This window comes from Prionailurus viverrinus, chromosome F1 (genome assembly GCF_022837055.1).
Source record: "Prionailurus viverrinus isolate Anna chromosome F1, UM_Priviv_1.0, whole genome shotgun sequence".
NCBI lineage: Eukaryota > Metazoa > Chordata > Mammalia > Carnivora > Felidae > Prionailurus > Prionailurus viverrinus.
The window spans coordinates 16,214,896-16,236,203 of record NC_062577.1 but is presented as its reverse complement, the minus strand read 5'-3'; the positions used below and the strand labels follow the sequence as shown (position 1 = coordinate 16,236,203).

The 21,308-nt window shown below is 45.6% G+C and overlaps 1 protein-coding gene across 2 annotated transcripts in view; it reads left to right on the top strand.

Moving 5' to 3' along the window:
- Nucleotides 1-21,308, top strand: part of ASTN1 (astrotactin 1) — a 303,108-nt gene that overhangs the window by 234,168 nt on the left and 47,632 nt on the right. For both annotated transcript variants that reach the window (XM_047841601.1, XM_047841602.1), the window contains exons 15-16: nucleotides 210-314; nucleotides 2,538-2,726. In XM_047841601.1, the coding sequence (XP_047697557.1) occupies nucleotides 210-314; nucleotides 2,538-2,726 (294 nt within the window). The remainder of the gene's footprint in view (nucleotides 1-209; nucleotides 315-2,537; nucleotides 2,727-21,308) is intronic.

The window sequence follows — 21,308 nt, the reverse complement described above, 5'->3', positions numbered from 1 at the left end:
CAAGTGACTTTATACATGCAGAGTGCTTAGCAAAATGTCTGCCACAGAGTAAGGGTTCAGAAAATGATAGCTGTTGTCGCTGTGATTCCAGAAATTCTCTCCATCAAAGAATGCTTTCTCATTCTCTCACAATGACACCTGCTAACCTAGTAGACTTGGGACCTGTGAATCAATTGCACACACTGAGCCCTCGTCTCCTCTACCCCTAGGGATGGTGAACTTCAGTGAGGTGTCTGGATACCCTGTGCTGCAGCACTGGAAGGTCCGGTCTGTGATGTACCACATCAAACTCAACCAAGTGGCCGTCTCTCAGGGTGAGCACCGCAGCAAGCCGTCCGTCCCACTGGCTCCTGGGGCTTAGAATTCTTTCCAAGGGCACAAGCCTTTTATCCCATTGTTGAAGAAGCAGTCTAAAATGTAGCCACTTCAGCGAGATACATAACCTGTTCACTCAGATTCACCCTTAAGGACAAGCCCCTGGAATCAGATCCTTGTCTAAGTATAGATTAAATTATTGCACATTTTATCATGGACCGAAGAAGAGATGGGAGGGGCAAGGCGGGAACCGCTGAAGATAAACACCTACTTTATCATTCTTCCTGGGGTCACACAGTGTAGAGAGAGGATGTTCAAAAGCAGACTTTGTAGAAATTGACAGAACAAAACCGTCCACATGCAAAGAGCATGACTTAGAGTTTTCAGACAAAGAAATAAGGGCAAAAGAGCAAGAAAGAGGAGGATGTGGGAGAGGGGATAGAAAACAGCTTTTATGGTCACGAAATACTAGCAGGTGAGCAAAAGATAGACAGATGATAGATAACAGAGAGAGCTAGCTAATAAGTTAAGGAGTAGTGAATTCCAAAACTCAGGACAAATTGAGCCAAAACACAACAGTGAGGTGCTCGTACAAGTTTCTTGACACTTTAGCGGTCAGTGCCTTGAATCAAGTTTTTCCTAGCACTTAAGCTATTTGAATGTGTGATTTGCAGATGGGAAAACTGCTACAGACAAGGCCTTAATACAGGTGCGCACCTCCATTCCACGTCATCCCCTGGGACCAGGAGAGCGTTACTCGCATTCTTTCTCCGAAGCTACCTAAAGAACATGCCAGATGTGAAGTTTATGCCATAGGGTCTTGTTTCTCTGTGTTGGGTGGAAAGGTAACTAGAGCCAGATGACATTGTTGGCACAGGAGGACAAGACAAGGAGAGGGACCTTTGGGTCAGCAACAGAAAGGCAGAGTCTTAGCGCCAACAGAAGAGACGTAATAGGGGACAGGTAGAGAAACATAAAGAGGAAATGAGCCATATCCTCACGGAAGTAAAGCTTTACGTCTAGGGAAAGAAACTGCATTAAGGATGTAGAACATGTCCATAGGACACAAGGGGGCCCAGAACTTTATTTTAACGTGAAAGAGTTCTTGGCAGGAAGGGATTGGGATGGGGAATCTTCCTGAAGTAAACTCTGCTGGTACAGAAAATCCTTGAAAGAACTAAGCTACTCTTCCTTCTCGGGAAATGTAGCAGTAGAGAATTTGGCCTGTTCACGTGCTGAGTTTGCACCCAGCACAGGTGCTGTGCACATCAAGGGCTAACAGGGGGACATCTCTGTTGCCACATGCCTTTCAAGTGGCATCACAGGGGATGTGGACTTCTGCACTAAGGGTCTTGAGCCTGGGCCGGGCTCGGCCTTGTCCCGTTAGGACACAGGTGTGTACAGAGGAAGTCAGACAAAAGCTGGCCAGGTTCAGAAGGCATTGGGTTTGGAAAATTTGTTGTGGGCTCTCTTTCTGACAGGTGTAATTCTCCTAAACAGGGAAAACGAATCTGTGGAGATGTGGCTGGTGGGGGGGGGGGGGGGGGGGAAACAGATCCTTTCCTCCATTTGGTATTTCCCTGTTTGTACACTTTGGATTTTCTGAAATAAATATGAATAGTGTATTAGGGACTTTCCTTACTCCTCTTCTTCCATTATCTTCCCGTTACCAATGTCTGTGTCTGAAGGCAATATTCTGTCTCCAAAAACTCTTTTGGTCATTACCCACAGTTAGAAGACATTTTTTTACACTGTGACCTTGTGCATATGCACACCCCCACATACGCACAAAAGAAGTTTCATGAAACAGTACATCATCTTACTATGTGAAATGTTCTTCGCTGGTATTTGTGTTTCTATTTTAGACTATGCTATTCTTTTTTTTTAATGCTATTATTTGAGCTCACTAAATTAATTTGATGTCATGACTTGTGATTTGAAAAAGAAAACCCAAGATTGACTGAAGTGGGGCGTTAGATTTGGCAATGTAATGCCTGCATGAAGCTAACAGCATAACCAACTGCCTTGAAAAGATACTCATTTAGGGACTAAAGTGTCTGACGTAGCTAACTGGAGAAGTTCACCTGATACTTCAGCCAGCTCTCCAGCATCACTTTGGGCCACAGAGGTACTTCCACTTTTGAGGCTGAGTGGCCTGGGAATCCAGATGCTCCCCACCCTGTGAGACCTCACTCTTACTTTTGGGTGATGTTTCTCTGTAGCCCTCAGCAATGCGCTCCACTCCCTGGATGGAGCTACGTCTCGTGGGGATTTTGTGGCCCTTTTGGACCAGTTTGGCAACCACTACATCCAGGAAGCTATCTACGGCTTTGAGGAGTCCTGTTCCATCTGGTACCCAAACAAGCAGGTGCAGCGGCGACTCTGGCTGGAATATGAAGACATCAGCAAAGGTGAGTGATGTGCTCACCAGCATCTTCTACACCCTTGCAGGTACGGCTGTCTAGGTGCAAATCATGGGACCAAAATAAAGGAGTCTGTTGGCAGAGGACTAATTCAGATACTGTCTTGATGCTCTGAGCCCATCCTTAAAATTGCCAGGGTTGGGATGTTTGGGGAAACTTTAGATACAGGATGGGGTCAAAACTGTATGGTCACTTTGTGAGTTACCATGAAAAGAGTCCACTAAGGGTATTTACCAGTCCCTGTGCATTCATGGCAAGGGCAAACAAAGTATTCGACTATTCTCATGGAATGTGGGAGGAGCAAGAGAGTGTCGCAGTCTCCACCACTTTCTGCTTCTCACCCCATCCTGCCCTATCTTTAGGCCCATTTTTTTCCCCACTGATTTGTGCTAAGAGGAAATCTCCATTGGCTCAAGTGTTTATAAAGCTCTGAACAACAGCCGTACAAATAAATCCTTGTCTACTCTTGGATAGCCGGTTAGTATTCTGTCCAAGTAAGTATAAGAAATTGGAGTTATTCAAACCTTTTGAATTCACCTTCTGGTATGGGAGGAGTACTGGTTGGCAAATAATGTATTCTGATCAACCAAGACTGATGTAGAATCGCCACTCGTGGAATTTCTTCCGAGCTTAGCCTCATGGCATTCTGATGAGGCCGAGTTATAGATGTGCGAGTTGCTAAAGGGCAAGCCATGAGATTAGTGCAATGGAAACTCAAGAAGTAAGTCATCCTAAGATTTAATGATCAAGAGTCCCTCTGAAATGAGGGGACCCCTGTGTCAGCAGTGCTGGACTGGGAAAATGTGCCCCCACGGCTGAGATGCTCTTCACTCTCTGAGCTCCATAGAAATTTCTGTTTTGTCTCACTTGTTGGGTAGCAGAGGCATGAGGGCCTCTCTTCCGGCTCATCCTTTTCTTCCAGAAGCAGTAAGAGGCTTGTGTCTGGGCTCCCAGTTGTTGCAGGCATTTTCCTCCAAGCCCTGATTCCTCTAAACCCAAGGACATAATCACAGGCTTCTAGTATCCTTTCAAACTTCAGTCTCCTAATACTGTTCTATTCCAATTTGCCAAGAAAGGAGTGTCATGTAAGCAAATGTAGATAAGACCAGTTCCAGCTGGCAAAGCTTTCTTACATTTCTATGCCAGAGCCTAATGATTGAACCAAAAGGCTAATTCCTCCCCTGCTTCTGTTTGCCAGTGGTTCAGGGATGGCCAGGTTCTGTGACTACAGGGAAATGAGCCTGACCTTCCCCTGTATTCCTGGTTCTGTTCTTTGCTTCTATCCCCAGCACTGCAATGTCCTTGAAGTTAAACCCTGAGCCCAGGAGGGAGGTGTATCCATGACCTTGGCACTACGCCTTCCCATCTTGATCTCAGGCCATTCTCAAGTTCATTTTGTCACAGTCCAACTGGTGACTCTAGTTCTCATAAGTATTATGTATACAATACCTTGCCTGTTATTGATCTCAGAAGATATTCAAACATTTTTGTATGTCTACTTTGATATCTCTCAGTTATCCATGGGTACCACCCCCTCCCAAGTCTTACCTCTGCGTCATAGAGTTTATCTCTTTTATTGTTTGGTCTGCTTACTACTCTTAAATATTTTTCTCCTCCGTAGGCACTAATTTCCTTTTCTTCCAAAAGAAGGATGCTCCTGATGAAGACTTATAAATACGTAAAACGAAGGAAGATTTTCTTCCACTTTTCTGCACCCTGAGAGGGTTGCTCCAGGATGGGATTTATACGCTAGGGGTGACGAGTGTTCTGAGAGGGCTGGACCTACCATGACATAAAAGTGCCATCTTCTTGGACTCGAGTCCCTTGATTATATGTTCTTGTCCACTCTAACTTTCAAAACCTTCTAGTGGAAAGGGATTCTCTATTGCTCACTTTTGCGCCTGTGATCAGATGCCTAAAATTACTCACAGATTGAATGAGAAAGGAGATTTATTAGGAGTGAAACGAAATGGAAAATGCATAGGACTTAAGGGTTGGATCTCTAGAATTCGTCAGGTGACTTTTGCTTCGTCAGTTAACGGCCCGGACCTCCCCTGTAATGCCCTCTGTGGTTCCTCCCAGCTCCGAGAGTGTATGGATCCTTACACGTCCCTCTTTATGTGAACAGCCTTATTCAACTTTAAATCCCCAGGGTCTGACACAGAGCCGGGCACATGGTAAGTCTCCAACAGTTGTTTACTGTGGTTGTTGTTAGTGGTGATGGAGGCAGTTACGGTGACAGCGGGTGGTGATGGCGGTGGCTGCGGCTGTGGGAATGGTAGGAAAAGCCCTTCTTATGCGGCAGCTTTCCAAGTGGGTTTTATTATAGACATGCAAAGTGCTCTAGTTCTGCCTGGCTGACGGAAACTCACAGATGGATATTTTTGGCCAGATCCTCAGAAGCCAGCCTTTCATTCATCACGCACCTATTTGTCACACTACCGCTACATGGTGTGGCCACACCAATATTGAGGAGTATCTGTCTTTCAATAAGTCTGACTCAAACCTGTGAAAAATAAACTCCCACTTATTGTTCAGGATTAGTGTATCCTAATTTTTTTTTTTTTTTACAGAGCAAATAAGGACTACCAGATGTTGAGTGAGTAGTTTATATATCCCTTCTCTTCTTCCTCAGCTTCTTTTTTGACTCTTCAGATTATTATTATTTGCTTTCAATCCCTGTCACCCTACAGAAATAGTGGAGAAGGAAATCAAGGGCTTCTCAGTCAGAGGTTTACTTTTCCATTCGGTGACTGTTTTATCTATGTCAAGTGAAGAATTTGTCCCTCTTGACCAGGTCTGTCATCTTGAAAATTCTCTCTTCCGTTCAAGTCCCTGATTCTATTCCCTCTAGATTCTCTTCATAAATCTTTGGCCTTTAGTTTCTCAGCCTTTCTCCCCTTCCTCCTCTGAAGAAATTATTTACATCTTGCTTGTTTTCCAGAATTTCATCTTTAATGTTCATCTCTTCTTCCCCGTTGCTGGGTGATTCTCTTCTGTGTCTACCTTAGCCTACATCTCTGGGATTTTGAAACCTTGCCCTTGAGTGTTGAGCATTTCTACCTGGATATGCTCTAGGGACCTCAGCGGTCACCATCTCTTTTCTCTGTACCCACTAGTAGATTTGTGCACTGCAGCGATGGGTCAAAATGCGAAGTGGGGAGTACGTCTAGATGCTGTCCTCCGTCCTCCACACTCACTCGTTTACAAAGTTCTGTTCTTCTTACCACCCAAATACTTCTTCAATAGGTGAAGGTTCTCCTGTCCATGTCTCGAAGCCGTATGAGCTTATGGTATCAGCTCTCATAAGAAAAACTGAAATTGCGTCCTCACGTGTCTCCTTTTCTTCAGTTTCCTTCCACTCTAGTCCACTCAACATCATACTGTTATCTTCTTAAATTGCCACTTAATCATGAGACTCTTCAGCTTGAAGCTGTTCACTCACCCCTGGCTGCCTTCTCAACGTGAGCATGACCTCACTCCTGGTATTAGTTCCCTTGGGCTGCGATAACAAATCACAAACTAAGTGGCTTAAAACAACATAAATTTATTCCCTGACTATTCTGGGGGCCAGAGGTTCAAACACAGTGTCAATAGGCCAAACTAAAGGTATCAATAAGGTGCTCCTTCCGGAGGCTCCAGGGGAGAATTCCTTCCTTGCCCCTTCCAGCTTCTCAAGACCACTGTATTCCCTGGTTTCTGGCCGTCTCCATCTTTAAGATGTGTCACTCCAATCTCTGAGTCACCTGGCTGTCTGCCAGGACTCCTACCTGTTTCTTCTTTCTTGTTTTTTTTTTAATTTTTTTTTTTTTTTTAATTTTTTTTTCAACATTTATTTATTTTTGGGACAGAGAGAGACAGAGCATGAACGGGGGAGGGGCAGAGAGAGAGGGAGACACAGAATTGGAAACAGGCTCCAGGCTCTGAGCCATCAGCCCAGGGCCCGACGCGGGGCTCGAACTCACGGACCGCGAGATCGTGACCTGGCTGAAGTCGGACGCTTAACCGACTGCGCCACCCAGGCGCCCCTTTTTTAATTTTTTATGTTTATTTTTTATTTTTGAGAAAGAGAGAGACAGAGCACAAGCAGAAGAGGGGCAGAGAGAGAGGGAGACATAGAATATGAAGCAGGCTCCAGGCTCTGAGCTGTCAGCACAGAGCCCAACGCGGGGCTCGAACCCACAAACCGTGAGATCATTGGCGCTCAACCGACTGAGCCACCCAGGCGCCCCCTGCTTCTTCTTTCTTGTGAGGACCCTTTGGATTACATTGGGCCCATGCAGATAATCCAGGATAATCTCCCTATCTCAAGAGTCTTAATTTAAGCGTATCAGCAAAGTCCCTCTTGCCATTCACAGGTGACAGTCACAGGTTCCGGGGATCAGGCCCTGGGCATCTTTGGGAGCCCTTTCCAGCCTGCTACGTCTCTGCCCTCTGCAGCTGCTACATCACTGACCATTCCATGACCCAAGTATCCTCCACTCTGATGATAGCAAGGCTGCTCGCTCTCAATCCCAAACCCTTGCATTTGCTTCCAGACAGTGAAAGGCTTTAGAGGCTCCCTCCCTGCCCCAGTCCAAGGCCCTAGATAAGTTTCTGTCTCACTCAGAAATTTTCTCTTGGGTCCCTGTCTTGTCTCCTCTTGGGGCTCTCTGTTTTTCTCCTTTCCCAGGTGTCCGTTCAGTTGTCTAATTTCTGGAAGGATCTCCCTCTCTCCTTAGCCCCTTAGGATCAGCAAATGAGTCTTTCCGGCTCTGAATTGTTTCTTGCTTTTGTTTTTTAATTGCCCTCTCCAGCTCTATAAATTGCCATTTGCAATTAAATGATACCCAGTCCCAGGCTCAGGCCCCAACTCTGGGTCCAGGGTCAGGGTTTGGAAGAGGGCTTGGAGCCTCTTCCACGCTTCTGAGCCTGTGGGCATGTGCTGCCTGTCTCACCTTGTCCTCTGTTCCACCTCCATTCCACCGTCCCCTCCTTCCTGCTCTCCCAGCTGACAGAAGCTCATGTGCCACCCCTCCCACCACCCCTTCCCAGATACTCTGGGTGGAGTTCTTTGCTGCTTCTTAAAGCCCCTTGTATCCTATCCTATCCCCCCGGCAGCACTCTTGGCATTTCTCTGTGTGGCCATTTCCCTGTAGGACTGTCTCCCGCGATAATGGATGGCACAGCATTTACCCTGTTTCTCTCTCTCTCTCTCTCTTTTTGGTTTAAAAAGATTATTTATTTAAAAAATCCAAAACGTATAAAACAGAATAAAGTGAAAAATAAATCTTCCTCCCACTCTTAGTTCCCAGTGTTCCAGTTCCACACCCCAGAGGCAGCCAGGCAACTGTTGCTAGTTTACTGTCTATCCATCCAGAGAGGTTCCATCCGTAGCCATTTGCAAGTGAACAAAGCAAATCGCAGAAGAGTAGATATATTAGGGTCTCATCCGTTTTAAAAATAATACATATAAATATATGCCAATATGCACTATATAAATATATATGTATAATCTTCTAATCTGTCACTAAATATGTATATGTGTATACAGTATGTCTATGTATATATATACACCTATATAGAGAGAAACATATGTATATAATCTCAAAATAGCTTTGTGTGTGTGTGTGTGTGTGTATACACACATTATCTGTTTGCTCCAAGATTAGGGCTATGGGGTAGAGACTTTTATTTTTTGTACTAAAAAATTCTGTATTGCTTTCCCCACAATAAGCACGTGCCACTTTTTTAATGTTGATTTATTTTTGAGAGAGACAGAGCATGAACAGGGAAGGGGCAGAGAGAGAGAGGGAGACCCAGAATCCGAAGCAGGCTCCAGGCTCTGAGCTGTCAGCACAGAGCTCGATACAGGGCTTGAACCCATGAGCCGAAGTCAGGCGCTTAACTGACTGAGCCACCCAGGTGCCACAAGCATGTGCCACTTTTACAATAAAACTCTTTCAACACATGGAAAAAAATACATTCTGAAAAGTTTGTGTTACCGTGGAGCGGAGACTTACAAAGGTAACTTAAAAAACAAAACAAAACAAAACATACAGTTGTATCTACAGAGAGCTGAACTTGGGATAGAAATCTGGGAGGAAGCGCGAAACAATGTCATCATTTCCTATTGGTATTTGACTCTGCATCCCTGACGCAGTGCCCGGCATATAATTAGCATCCACTGTTTTTGAAGGAATGAATACTTTATTTTGTTCATACTTCAAAAGAAACCAGGAAAGAGTTACAGATCTGTAGATTCTGGAGAAATGACAAAAGGAAAGAAAGAAAAGAGAAGAAAAAGAAAACATCGAATCTTCTTCAAATAAGAACTTCCAAGAGCTTAATTTTCATCCTCCACTTGACACACCCAGTACATTTTCTTTCTTTCTGTCTTTCTTTCTTTCTTTCTTTCTTTCTTTCTCTTTTCTTTTTTTTTCTTTTTAATACTCCATTCAGGAGCGGATTTCCTCAGGGCTTTCTTCCTTTCCTTTTCCAATACCACTTCCATTGTCACTTAAGATCTGACCTTTGTCATTATCTTTTTTTGCCATTGCCTTTGGTGCATGCACATCAGTGGGGTTATCTGGGTTGACAGGTGGGAGTTAGGAAACTCTTCCTGTCTGCTGCACTTTCTAGTCCATAATCCACTGAATTTTTGTTGTTTATTTGTTTCTAGCCAGTTGCCTCCTCTCCGTGGGGAAAGCTAAGAAGAATAGCTTCTTCTTCTTCCATGATACGCAGCTGAGGGTTGTATTGGGGGTGGGGGTGGGGTGGAGTGTAAGGTGACTCTCTAGCTCCAAGTCTGAAGTCAGATGAGAGTCAAAGGAAACAAAGTAAACCACCTACATGGCATTGTGTTTTTACCACACAGGATGCCATGTTTTCCACTTTCCGTCGATTTGTTTTTGGGTGGATAGAGCCCGAGACAGACTCAGCTGGTCCCTTTCCCCAGAATAATGAACAGATGTCTGCCATGGCTGAAGCAGAAACAATAGCTGGATCGGCCGCCAGCCTTCTGATCCTGGTCTGTGAGTGCTGGTCAGCAGAGACCCAGGGTGGGACACGTGACGCTGGTGCACTTTGCAGGCTAACGTACATAATCGTGGTAAATGGCATGAAAACCTGATTAAGTTCAGGACGCGACATAGAAATCCAACAAAGAGCAATAAAAGACGTTTCTATAATGCTTTATGCTTTACAACCCTAGGTTGCAAGCCAGTTCCAAAGGCTCTTTTTCTGCACGTTTACAACGATGAAGTTAGCGCTCAAGTGGCAAGGCAATTATGGCATATAGCTATTTTCTTTAAATGATTAATTAATTCGTTCCTCAAACATTTGCTGAGGGCCTGCTCCACGCAAAGCCCTGTAGTGAGCAGAGAGGGGATTTAGGTTTAGAGGAGACAGCTGTTCTATGGCTTTCCCAGGCAGACGGCCTGGTGAAGGTGCTGCTGAAGCTGAGCCTGGTGGTGTCATAAACAGAGGCTTTGAAAAGGAGCTAAGCTCTCCTAAACATATGGGTGAGGTTTAATTTGAATCTTCAAGTCCCCTAGGCTCTGATGCAGAGTCCAGAGTAAACTGGATCTTTAGGCTGCAGAAAGACACCACTGTGAATAATATTACCAAATAGCATGTTATATAACTTTTCTCATTTAATCCCTAGGTCTTACCCTCCCCATTTTATAGATAAGGAAACCAAGTGTCCGAAAGCTGAAATAAATAACTTACATGCAGTCACATAGCTAGTAAGTGGCAGAGTCAGGACACCTTCACCTCCTGACACAGACTGTGGGCAGCTGCGTGCCATGTTGCCTGCCAATGGTACAAGAAGAGATTAAGGTGGGAAGTTTAGTGGACAAGATGGAGGTGGGGCCAGGACGTCACTGAAGCCAGGTCACTGGTCTAAGATGAGCGCGACAAGGCCAGACGTCAACCCTCGTTAGACTGCATAGTGGATCCGCTGCCTTTCATCTTGAGTTTTCTGGAGTTTTTGATTGTTGTGGGTTCGGGGGGCCCTGAGCAATGGCACAGTGGCCGCAGCAGTTTTTTGTTTTCCTGTATGGCGGTGTTCCTCAAAATTTATTGCGCAATATGTATCACCTGGGATCTTGTTAAAATGGGAATTCTGATCCGGTAGGTCGGGGTGGGGCCTGACATTCTGCATGTCCTGACAACTCTCACTTGATGCCAATGCTGCCTGTCCAAGGACCCGTTTTGAAGAGCAAGGTGATAGACTTGTCTCAAAGACCCAACAAGGAATGGGCTCCCCCACCGTCCTTGTTCGTCCTGTCCGGTGCAGGGGCTTTAATGATGGAGCCATGGCACGGTGGCCTCCAGGGGCCTATCCTGGTGTCATCCCCACAGAGGAGTGTCACAGATAAGAGGACTCGACTGAATGGTTTTCACTTTGGTCCAGGACTTTTCTCTGATTAAGCCATTGATCGATGGGCTTGTAGGCAGAATTGAACAGTCCTAAGCCCTCAGGTGCTAAAAGGAATTGGAAACATGCCAGTAATCAGGACTAAAGGTGATAAGCTGATTTTTCTAAACTTTGTACTGTAGGCGACACTGTTCTCATCTTAATATCTCAAGCGTTTTCTAGGTATTTTTAAATTTAGTATTTATTAGGCCCCGGTTTTTTTCTTCTAGAATCCACAAATGGTTATAGAATTTCATAGTTTAACATTTCATAGTTTAACATAGTTTAACATTTAACATTTTCGTTAATGGGACAATTCTGGTAGCGATATCAAATTCCTTTCATATAATTATGGGCCTGACAATAGTGACATATTGTGCATACCTACAATTTAGTAGTTAATTATATAGTATTCTGGATTATTTTCTACTCCAAGCATGTAAGCTTTGCCCTCACAACTTGATTGATTGCTTCTTGGAAGAGGGCTTATTCATTCACTTAGTCAACACCTGATTTATCTAAACATTGGTCTAGGCACTGGGCATATAATGATGAATGACACAGAAAACTTTCCTGCTTTTGTGGAGCTTATATCCTACTGAAGAGAGACAGAGAGTGGCAGGTGACAAATAAATGAGAGCAATAATTCTAGACAGTGAGAGAGAGATATTATAAAGAAACTGAAACCAGGTGATGTGATAGAGATTGGCTGGAGGACTGGGGGCTGATGAAGATGGCGGCCACAGAAAGGCCTCAGTGATGATGATAAGGGCGTGAAGTTGAGCTGAGACCTGGAAAAGACAAGAAGGAGCTGGCCATGCAAAGACCTGGGGACAGAACCATCCAGGCAGAGGAAATAGCGAATGCAAAGGCTTCATAATTTGTTTTTAAATTCTCATAGCTTCTAGCATAATGCTTCTAGGAGGGCATATGAAGTTACTTGGTAAATATCAGACTGATGATCGGAGATGACTGTGGAAAACAGAGGAGCCTGGATTCTCTGATGGAATATGAAGAGAAGAAGCTCCGCTTCCAGCCACACTTGTTCTGTTTCCTAGATTCAGCAAGCTGAGATAGGACCGGTATGTTTAGCCCATCCTCCTTATTTTGAAATTTTAATTCCAGTATAGTTAACATACAGTGTTATATTAGCCCACCCCGTGTTATCCAGCATGTAGATCAGTGCTCATGTGGGCTGGCTGTGGTAGTATAGACCAAGAGAAATAAGCATAAGGCACAATACATATATCTACCAGTATTTTGATTTCGATCTTAAGTTATGCGCTCCATTCCACAACTAATAGTTTAATCTCTGAAAAAAAATGTCGGAAATAAATGTACAAGATAGATGATGAGGCAAAGGGATATTCCGCATCAAATGTGAAGATCTACGCTTGACATCACTTGGGGTTTTCATGTCTTTGGGGATGAGTGCCTGTTTCTTAAGTAGTAATAGGTCTCTATCGCCCATCCGACTCTAAGGCAGCGTGTTGAGGGAAAAAGCACTGGGTAGGGAGTGAAGACCTACATTCTTGGTCTCAGCTGAACCATCAGCCAGCCTTGGCCTTGGGTAAATTACTTAACCCTCCTCAAAATAATCTTCTCACCTGTATAATAACTACCTTGAATCAGGTACTTAGAATTTCTCCTACTTCTGTGACTCTGTATACTCAGCCCGTGTTTTCTACTTCTGATAACAGAATGGAACATTTAATAATGCCTGGCTCATGGCTAAATAGGTTAATGCAACTGCTGTTACATTAAAAGGAGTTTTAGTGTAGTTGCTTTTGTAGTAAGTTCTAAAGTCAAACAGATTTCAATCAAAATTTTTATTAGCTGGGGCACCTGGGTGGCTCAGTCGGGTAAGCATCTGACTTTGGCTCAGGTCATGGTCTCACAGCTCATGGATTCGAGCCCTGTGTCGGGCTCTGTGCTGACAGTTCAGGGCCTGGAGAATGGAGCCTGCTTTACATTCTGTGTCTCCCTCTCTGTCTGCCCCTCCCCTGGCTCTCTTGCTCTCTCTCTCTCAAAAATGAATAAACATTAAAAAAATTTTTTTTTAATTTTTATTAGCTGTGACTCTTGAGAAGTTTCTTTAATGGCTGTGAGCCTCAGTTTCCATGTCTATAAAATAGGGCTATTAATACTTACGTTACAAGTGAGGATTGTGTAAAGATTGAACATAATAATTATATATGCAGCACAATGTCTAGTATTCTGTAAGTGTTCAATTCAGTATAAGTCTTTTTATTATTACCATTATTAGAATTATTTTAATAAATTTGCAGCTCAGCTTTTTTTTTTTTTTTTTTGAACAAAATAGTAACTGATAAGAATTTCAAAGGGATATCAGTAAAACTTGCCCTGGGTAAATTCGTGCTTCACAGAAACGCTGATGTATATTTTACAAGTCACCTACTCATCAGGCTAGTGGAACAGGGGGCCCAAACCTTCCTTCCAAACATCAGGATCAGCATCACATCCTTTGGCAACTATTTTCAGTTCCGGTTGTAGCACCCCCCTGCTGGGAAAAGATCAGGAAATAAGCACAACTCTTTTTTTTGGTGGGAGTAAGGGGTGGGGGCTGTGAGAATGTGCTCTCTGTGGAAAAGGATCCCTGGGGAGGCCTTTTTGATAAGCAGCCTGGGTATTTCTGCCTTTTAAGTGCAAAGGAGCTGCCAGGTGCATTCCACAAAGGGAGAAAAATTCATGAATGTGTCCAGCTGTACCAGCCTTTCCTTTTACCTGTGATTCAAAGCCTCTGCCGTCTAGTTCCACTGCCTGCATACAGATGCAGACACTGATTCCTCTCCTGCCCCAGAGATGGGTCCCTGGCCCTATTTACAGCCCGAGTTCCAACCTAAGTGATGTTGGGGCTGAGAGAGAACTCGTTAGCAGTTCGGTGTTTTGTTAGACCCCTATCTTGGCCTGGTTTCCATTAACGGATGCTTTAGAGGAACATCTACGGGTCTCTGGGTTCACCCCGCATGCCTACCCCATCTCCAGCAATGTGTAACGCCACGCACAGCACCTGGCATCCAGTCGGTCAGTATTGGTGGAATGAATATAGGAGTGAATGCCATACTTTTTCTGTTCCTCTTCCCTTTCCAAGGGAAATGACAGCAGAATGGCTAAGATAACATCTCTTTGAACACCTTGCCCCGAAGCCCCCGGCACTAGTCCACCCTTTCATTGTCCCTTCCCCCTATCTCCAGGTTTGATTGTTTTGAGTGTGGGGTGGGGTGGGGATAATGTCATGTCCTGGGGTTTGGCATTAGAAGAATAGGCTGGACATTAAAATCAAGTGATCAGCACAAGGTAGGACTAGGATTAAATACTAGAAAGAGGAGTCAATCCGTGTGTGGACCTTCAGTTTGTGATTTATTATCCCCAATTTCTGTCTACCAGTTAATGTTCTAGGAGCCAATAGCAGCCTTTCTTTTACCACTTTTCCTGACGTTACTTTTCTTTTATAAAGCAGGTAGGAAAGTTTTCTTGGGGAGGGCGGGATAGGTATTAGGTGCAGCACACAGCTTGTATTTAAAATGAAACACAAGAGGACGCCTGGGTGGCGCAGTCGGTTAAGCGTCCGACTTCAGCCAGGTCACGATCTCGCGGTCCATGAGTTCGAGCCCCGCGTCAGGCTCTGGGCTGATGGCTCGGAGCCTGGAGCCTGTTTCCGATTCTGTGTCTCCCTCTCTCTCTGCCTCTCCCCTGTTCATGCTCTGTCTCTCTCTGTCCCAAAAATAAATTAAAAAAACGTTGAAAAAAAATTTTAAAAAAATAAAATGAAACACAAGACGTAAAACCATCTCGACCTAAACCAACAAATCAACAAGCCGTGTCCATCGGAGCTTCTGTGTGTGGCCACTAGCCATTTCTGGTTCGTTCCTAATCTCCATTCCTCTGTTGTTAGAGGATTCTTTCTGAATCTCACGGAACTCTTGGGAAGTTGGGTCAATTAGTAGAAGATATAAATTAAAGAGAAAATTAAAAAGTACATAAGAAAAACTGATGTCAAAGAAATCATCAAGAAATGGATCAGATAAGAAAGTAATTGCAAAAAAAGTGGGAGTAGTCGACATCACGTTGAAACCTGGCCCCGGATGCCAGCTAGCTACACTACAAAACTTAGATGATTAATGCTGCATCAGTCAAAGGCTCCAGAATATATCATCTCTATCTCCATTCCTGATGAGAGGAAGATAGTTCTCTGATCAGATCAACGTCCCTCTTTTAAAAATTCCCACATGCACTTTGACTTTCTTGCCGATATGTTGCCGTCAGCAGAGTCCGTGACATATAGACCCCGGTTAGCAGCACGTTGAGGGAAGACTGAGTTCCTTTGCAAGGTAAGGATGTTTACGCATTCATGCAGAAATGTGCATTGAGTGTTTACTGTAGATCAGGCACAGTGGTAGGCATCAGTGGTTAATAAGAGAGGGCTCCTGACCCACTGTGGAATTCTAGATGCTGAAGGAAGACCTATTTTCTCTGCCAGCCTTACCTTACCTCTTTCTCTCCCTGCAACTGGCTAGTCAGTATCTGTGTGACAGCATGGTTGAGCCCTCAGGGGGACCCACAGACGAGGCAAAGGAAGCCATCGCAAGGTCCAAAACACACTTTCCACCTTGGGAGTTTATCCTGTTCCTTGGAAGGTTTCTCAGGGGCAGGCTTATGCACATTCTGTCAACTTCCAAAGAGCCTGGGCTCATGGTGGCTGCCCACAGGAGGAATCTGGGACACGCGGAAGAAGGGAAGCAAAGGGACCCGTGTGAAGAGCTTTACGTGCAAGACCCTCCACAACATCAAGCGTTTCTGGGGAGAGATGCTGCTGGGCTGGACTGGGCTGTGCCTGGGACACGTGGGATGCCCAGACCTTGCAGCTTTGGGAAGGCTGTCTGTTCGCTGAGGCGGAGAAGGGGTGGCGCCTGCCTACACAGGGTTCGTGCCTGCGTCACACCGGTCTTCCCCTAAAAACCAGTGTAATTAGATGGCGTGGCTAAATCATAACCACACGAGGCCCATCGACTTGATGACGTCCGGCAAGGGACAGTGGCCAGTCCGCTTAGTTGGAACGTGATGTCAGCAAAGAGCCCTCAGTTTAAGGCAATTGCAAAACCAAGCAGGTTCAAAAACATTTTTGGTTTTGATGATTAAAAAAAAATGGTAACAAAGTAAGAAAGAAAAAGGCAAGTAAAAAGAAGCATTTCTTTCGCTCAGTTTCTTAGTAAATCTGCCAGGTAAAATACGTGCTTTGAGGGTGAAATGTGAGTGCCCGTGACAGGGAAAAACAACCTAATCGGGTAAACCAACAGCCTGGACTCCCTTGACACTTTTCTGTTTCCTTGGGGTTTTTCTTTAGTCAGGTTGATTCCACAGGGGCAGCTTATAAAGTCTCTCTTTGTGCGTGCTCTGGCTGCCCGTGCGGACTGCCAGGGCCCCTCCCGTCAATTTGTTACAAATCCAGTCGATTACTGTGGTAATTGGTTCTATATATATTGATGTGTTGGGGGCATTTATGGCTTTATGCATTTTTATTTGGTCTGCTTTGACTCCTCCCTTAGAGAGCAGGGACTCGGCCCGCTTCTTTGCGACTCCCCGTAGATGTTGCCTTAGCTTCTGCTCACAGTGGGTTCATCTTCAGTATTGATCACAGTAATGTGGACGAGGATATCCGGAGATGCCAGCCTCCAAGCTTTACTGGTCCCTGCCTTCTTTTACAGGGCTGAATATAAAGAAGAGATGTTATCCCTTCAAACTTTGCACAGTCTCTCTCGTCAAGGGTCATTAATATGTTGGAAGCTGGGTACATCACGTATCCTGCATTCTTCAGGCAGGCAAAGGGCATTAATAATCTAGAGATAAAAACAAATTGGTGGGGGGGGTGCTTGGATGGCTCAGTCGTTTGAGCATCCAACTTCAGCTCAGACCATGATCTCGCGGTTCATGGGTTCAAGCCCCGCATCGGGCTCTGTGCTGACACTCAGAGCCTGGAGTCCGCTTCAGATTCTGTGTCTCCCTGGGAACATTGCCTGGTTCATCTAGAAAATCGTAAAATATTAAAACCACCAAGGCCCTGAGAAATCATTATAATGGTAACTTATAATTGTTAGTACTTCACATATACCATATTTCTCATCACTTTATGAAGAGAAGGGGTAGGTTATATATTATGACCCTTTCTGGTGAAAGGTCTCTTGTGAGTTGTTCTCAGTCCCTCTGAATTGTGAAACCACGAAAGGCCCCTTGCAGACCAGAGTTGCGTCCCTTGGGGTATCTGCAAGGTGAATGTGTTGTCCCAGATCGCCCTGCCCCGGATGCTGAACACTGGAAGCATTCCTCCCCCAGGGACATCTGCCTGCTGACATGTACCCGTGCAGTAGGACTCTGCCGCCCCCCACTGGCCGTCTAGCACCCCTAATTCCAGAGGGGAGGACCTGAGGCCCAAGATGTGAAGACACTAGGCTGTGGTCACACAGAGAGCGGCAGAACCCAGGCTTGGTCACTCATTGTCCCAGTCTCAACAGAGCTATGGCATCTGCTTCTCCACGTGCTGAAGCCCAGGAGGGCTCTGGACGCCGGTTCCACTGTCCCGGTGCTTCTCTTTGAATTTTCGATCCGCCATAATGCTGACCCAAGAGGAGCGCCCCATCCCGTAAGGATGTCAGATCTGCCATGACATGATCGACTCCCAACACTTTCCTTATGGCTGGGCGTTATTCGCATACTAGCAAACAAGATAAAATCCTTGCTCAGCCCAGCTCTTAGCTGGCCATCCCACCCCTGGAGAGAGGGTTCCAGTCTACAAGTTAGCAAACATTCAGCACCTGCTGCTAAAAGTGTAGTGAGTGCCAGGCCCTACGCCAAGGGTTGAAAGTATGCTGGTGAATAAGAGCCAGGTGCTGCCCTCAAGTCATTCATAAAATATGTGGGAAGGTGTCCAGCAAACCTGAAGTTGCAATACTGTGATAAGAGCTGTAAGAGACCTGAGAACAGAAAGCACCGAAGAGGGCCTCCCGCTCCAGACTGGGGCAGGACTGAGAAAACCCTGCTGAAGGAAATGTTGCCTGGATGGAGAACTGAGGGTGAGTGGATGTTAGCAGGCAGGCTCTGGGTCAAGGACATTCTCAGTAGGAACAAAGCAAGGCACAGGAGACCCGGGGCCGGTGGGGGGGGCGGGGCGGGGATTTAGGGGAAATGAGGCTAGAGAGAGGCCAAGGGACCGGTGTAAAGGGCCTGCTGGCCATCCCAGTCCCCTCAGTTTTACCTTAAAGCCATTTGAGAGTTATTGAAGGATTTCAGCAGAGAAAAGGTATGTTCCCAGGATGCTTTAGAAGCACACACCCGTTAACATCTTGGAGCATAAGTGAGAGATATAAAGCCTATAGACAGGATGGCCATCAGGAAAATTTTGTAGTAGACCAGTGGGAAGTGTGGAGGGTCTGGACTAAGGGGAAGAACAAGCATACGGTGGATGTGACAGTAATTTGGGAAATGTCCCCCAGAAGTGACTCTAAGGATGAGGAGGGTAGGGAGGGGGTAAGTGGACGGAAGTAGAAAGCCCTGGGGCCCTGCAGTGATTTCCCCTCATTGTGCAACAGTAAGAATTTAAAGCTCTTTGGCTCAGGGCGCCTGGGTGGCTCAGTCAGTTAAGCGTTCGACTCTTGGTTTCAGCTCAGGTCACAATCTCACAGTTTGTGGGTTCAAGCCCCACCTCAGGCTGCACACTGACAGTGCAGAGCCTGCTTGGCAGTTCCCTCCCACTCCCTCTTTCTCTGCCCCTGCCCTGCTCACTCTCTCTCTCTCAAAATAAATAAACTTAAAAAATTAAAAAAATAATAAATAAATAAAGCTCTTCGGCTCAGACATTATACCAGGCTGATACGGATTTTTGAGTAGCAGAATGTTTGCTTTTTGTGATAGTACAGTTTGCTTCTCGATGCTGACAAGGCTGGGGATCCAGAGAGCGCAAAATCACCTTTCTGGAATGTTCATCCTCGCAAGATCTCACTTGTGGGGGGCTCCTGAACTGCAGTCACACCTTATGGAGATATACGGGAGGAATGGGGAACCTGAATTTTCACCTGTATTCTTATCTCACAAGCAGCCTGTGCTATGGCAGGATGCCAAGGAGAGGCACCTTGAACCCAGATCAGTCGTCTGGCCTAGTGCAGGGGGAACGAGGTCAGCGGCGACTTGTGTGGTCTCAGGTGTTCAGATACAAGCGAGTCCATCCACCGTATTAAACATGACCGTAGTTTTTCCTGCGAGAGCAATCTGGGTGGAGATGAACCTCGGGTGTTGGCGAAGACAGAGAACGGGCAGGGCAAGGCGGGGAGATTCAGGCTCGTGAAACCTACTGCTGCCTCCCTGCAGTAGCTAGAGGTCATATTTCTGTAAATACTCTGATTCTTGCCATTCTGAGCATATGTCTCCTTGTTATCTTTTAATTGGTTTTTATTCTAAATTTAACACTAAACAGTTTGTGATGGTAGCGGCTGTGAGCACTGGTGTGGTGCATGTTAATTCCAAGGACATGTGATACGTCAGGCCTTATCTGTGCCCTCCCTCTCCTCCCCACGTCACACCAGCCTGCATGAAGGAGCTGCAGATTGCTCATCGTGCCCTTTCCTGCCCGTGTTGTCACGTTTATAGATGTCAGGTTGGGGGGAACAAAAGAAGAGTCATCTAAAATCGGAATGATACCGCCAGAAGCCCTGCGTAACGGCAGATGAATGCCAATAGATCGGAAGGTGATATCCGCAGGCCCATGATGTGGGAAATCCTGCATCCCAGGAAAGGCCTTCAGAAGTCGTTGACAACCAGCCGGCAAAATGCAGTCATTGGGGGTGTTCTGGAGAAAGCCAGGGAAGTCTGACTTCGAAGATCTCGTGTATCTATGATGTGGAAGGAAACGTGGTGCAGAGTGGAGAGGAAAAGGATTTGGCTGAGCAGTTTTAGAACAGGTGACTCACAGCCTCTGAGCCTCGGTGTCCTCATCTGCAAAATGGGATAAGGAGAATACGGCAGAACATTGTGAGGACTAAGAGTCTTGAGGCTGTTAGAGCATCTAGCCCATAGTAGGTCCTCAAGAATGTTCACTGTTAAGCTGTTTTCCAGTAGCCCACCCGTCCAACAAGAGATTCTGCAAGACATGAATTCCACGTTCGCATTATTTTCTAACAACGTTGGATGCGGTATTTCTTTTTTGGAGATTTGTAAAACATATTAGGATTCTAAAGGCTTTCTGAAGATATAAAAAAAGCCCAAAACCCTGCTTAACTTTCACTTCGGTTGTTCGTTCACATTAAAGCTTGAACATCTTTTTATTTGTCGCTCTATTTGTTACTTGTAATAATGTTATTAGCAGATCTGAAAAACAAAAGTTCTATGAAGTCTACGTAGAGAAAAAGCTTTTGTTACAGACCTGATAAGGTGAAAGCTTTAACCTCCTCTATCCAGATAGGGCGCCAAATCCTCGTATTTCTTCTGTAGTTCCCCCCACCTCGGTTTGCACCTTGTTCTTACACGTGAGAGTCGCCCCAGTCTGACTGCAGACTGACAGGCCCGCCTTGTTACTACAGCCTCGTGGCTGATCGCTTTGGCTTCCAGTCTCCCATTTGTTCAAACATTCAGTCATTCAAAGTCGGTCTACGTTTCACTACCCACTCCATCTTCCTCACCCACTTCAGTGCCCCATGCCACTTACCGTCAAGCTCTGGCAGAGGCTTGTCCCTAGCTGTTGCCCCAAGCCTAAAAGTCCCAGTGTGGTTTTTCAGGGGCCCATTCAGTGCGGCCCTGCCCCATCTTGTGTCACTTTATCTATGTAAAACGTCTGTGGCATAGACTTAACACTCTTTAAAGACCTCCTTGGCCACCTTCGCCTCTGTTTTTTGGCCTGATCATCCACATTGTCCCTGACAACCTCATCAGCCCCTGCCCATTCTTAGAATGTGGCCTTCCAGGAAGCCTTCTGAGACTTCCCTGTCCCTCCAGACTCCAGTAACGCTGACAATCTTAACCATACTATGCGGGATTGATTGTGCACCCTAGGATCAGGCCCAGGTGCACATTGCACTTCCATTTAGACCTCTGTGACCTTGAGTAAAGTGGCTTACCTCTCTGTTGCTCAGTCCTGTCATCCAAAAGGTAGGGACAGTTTCAGC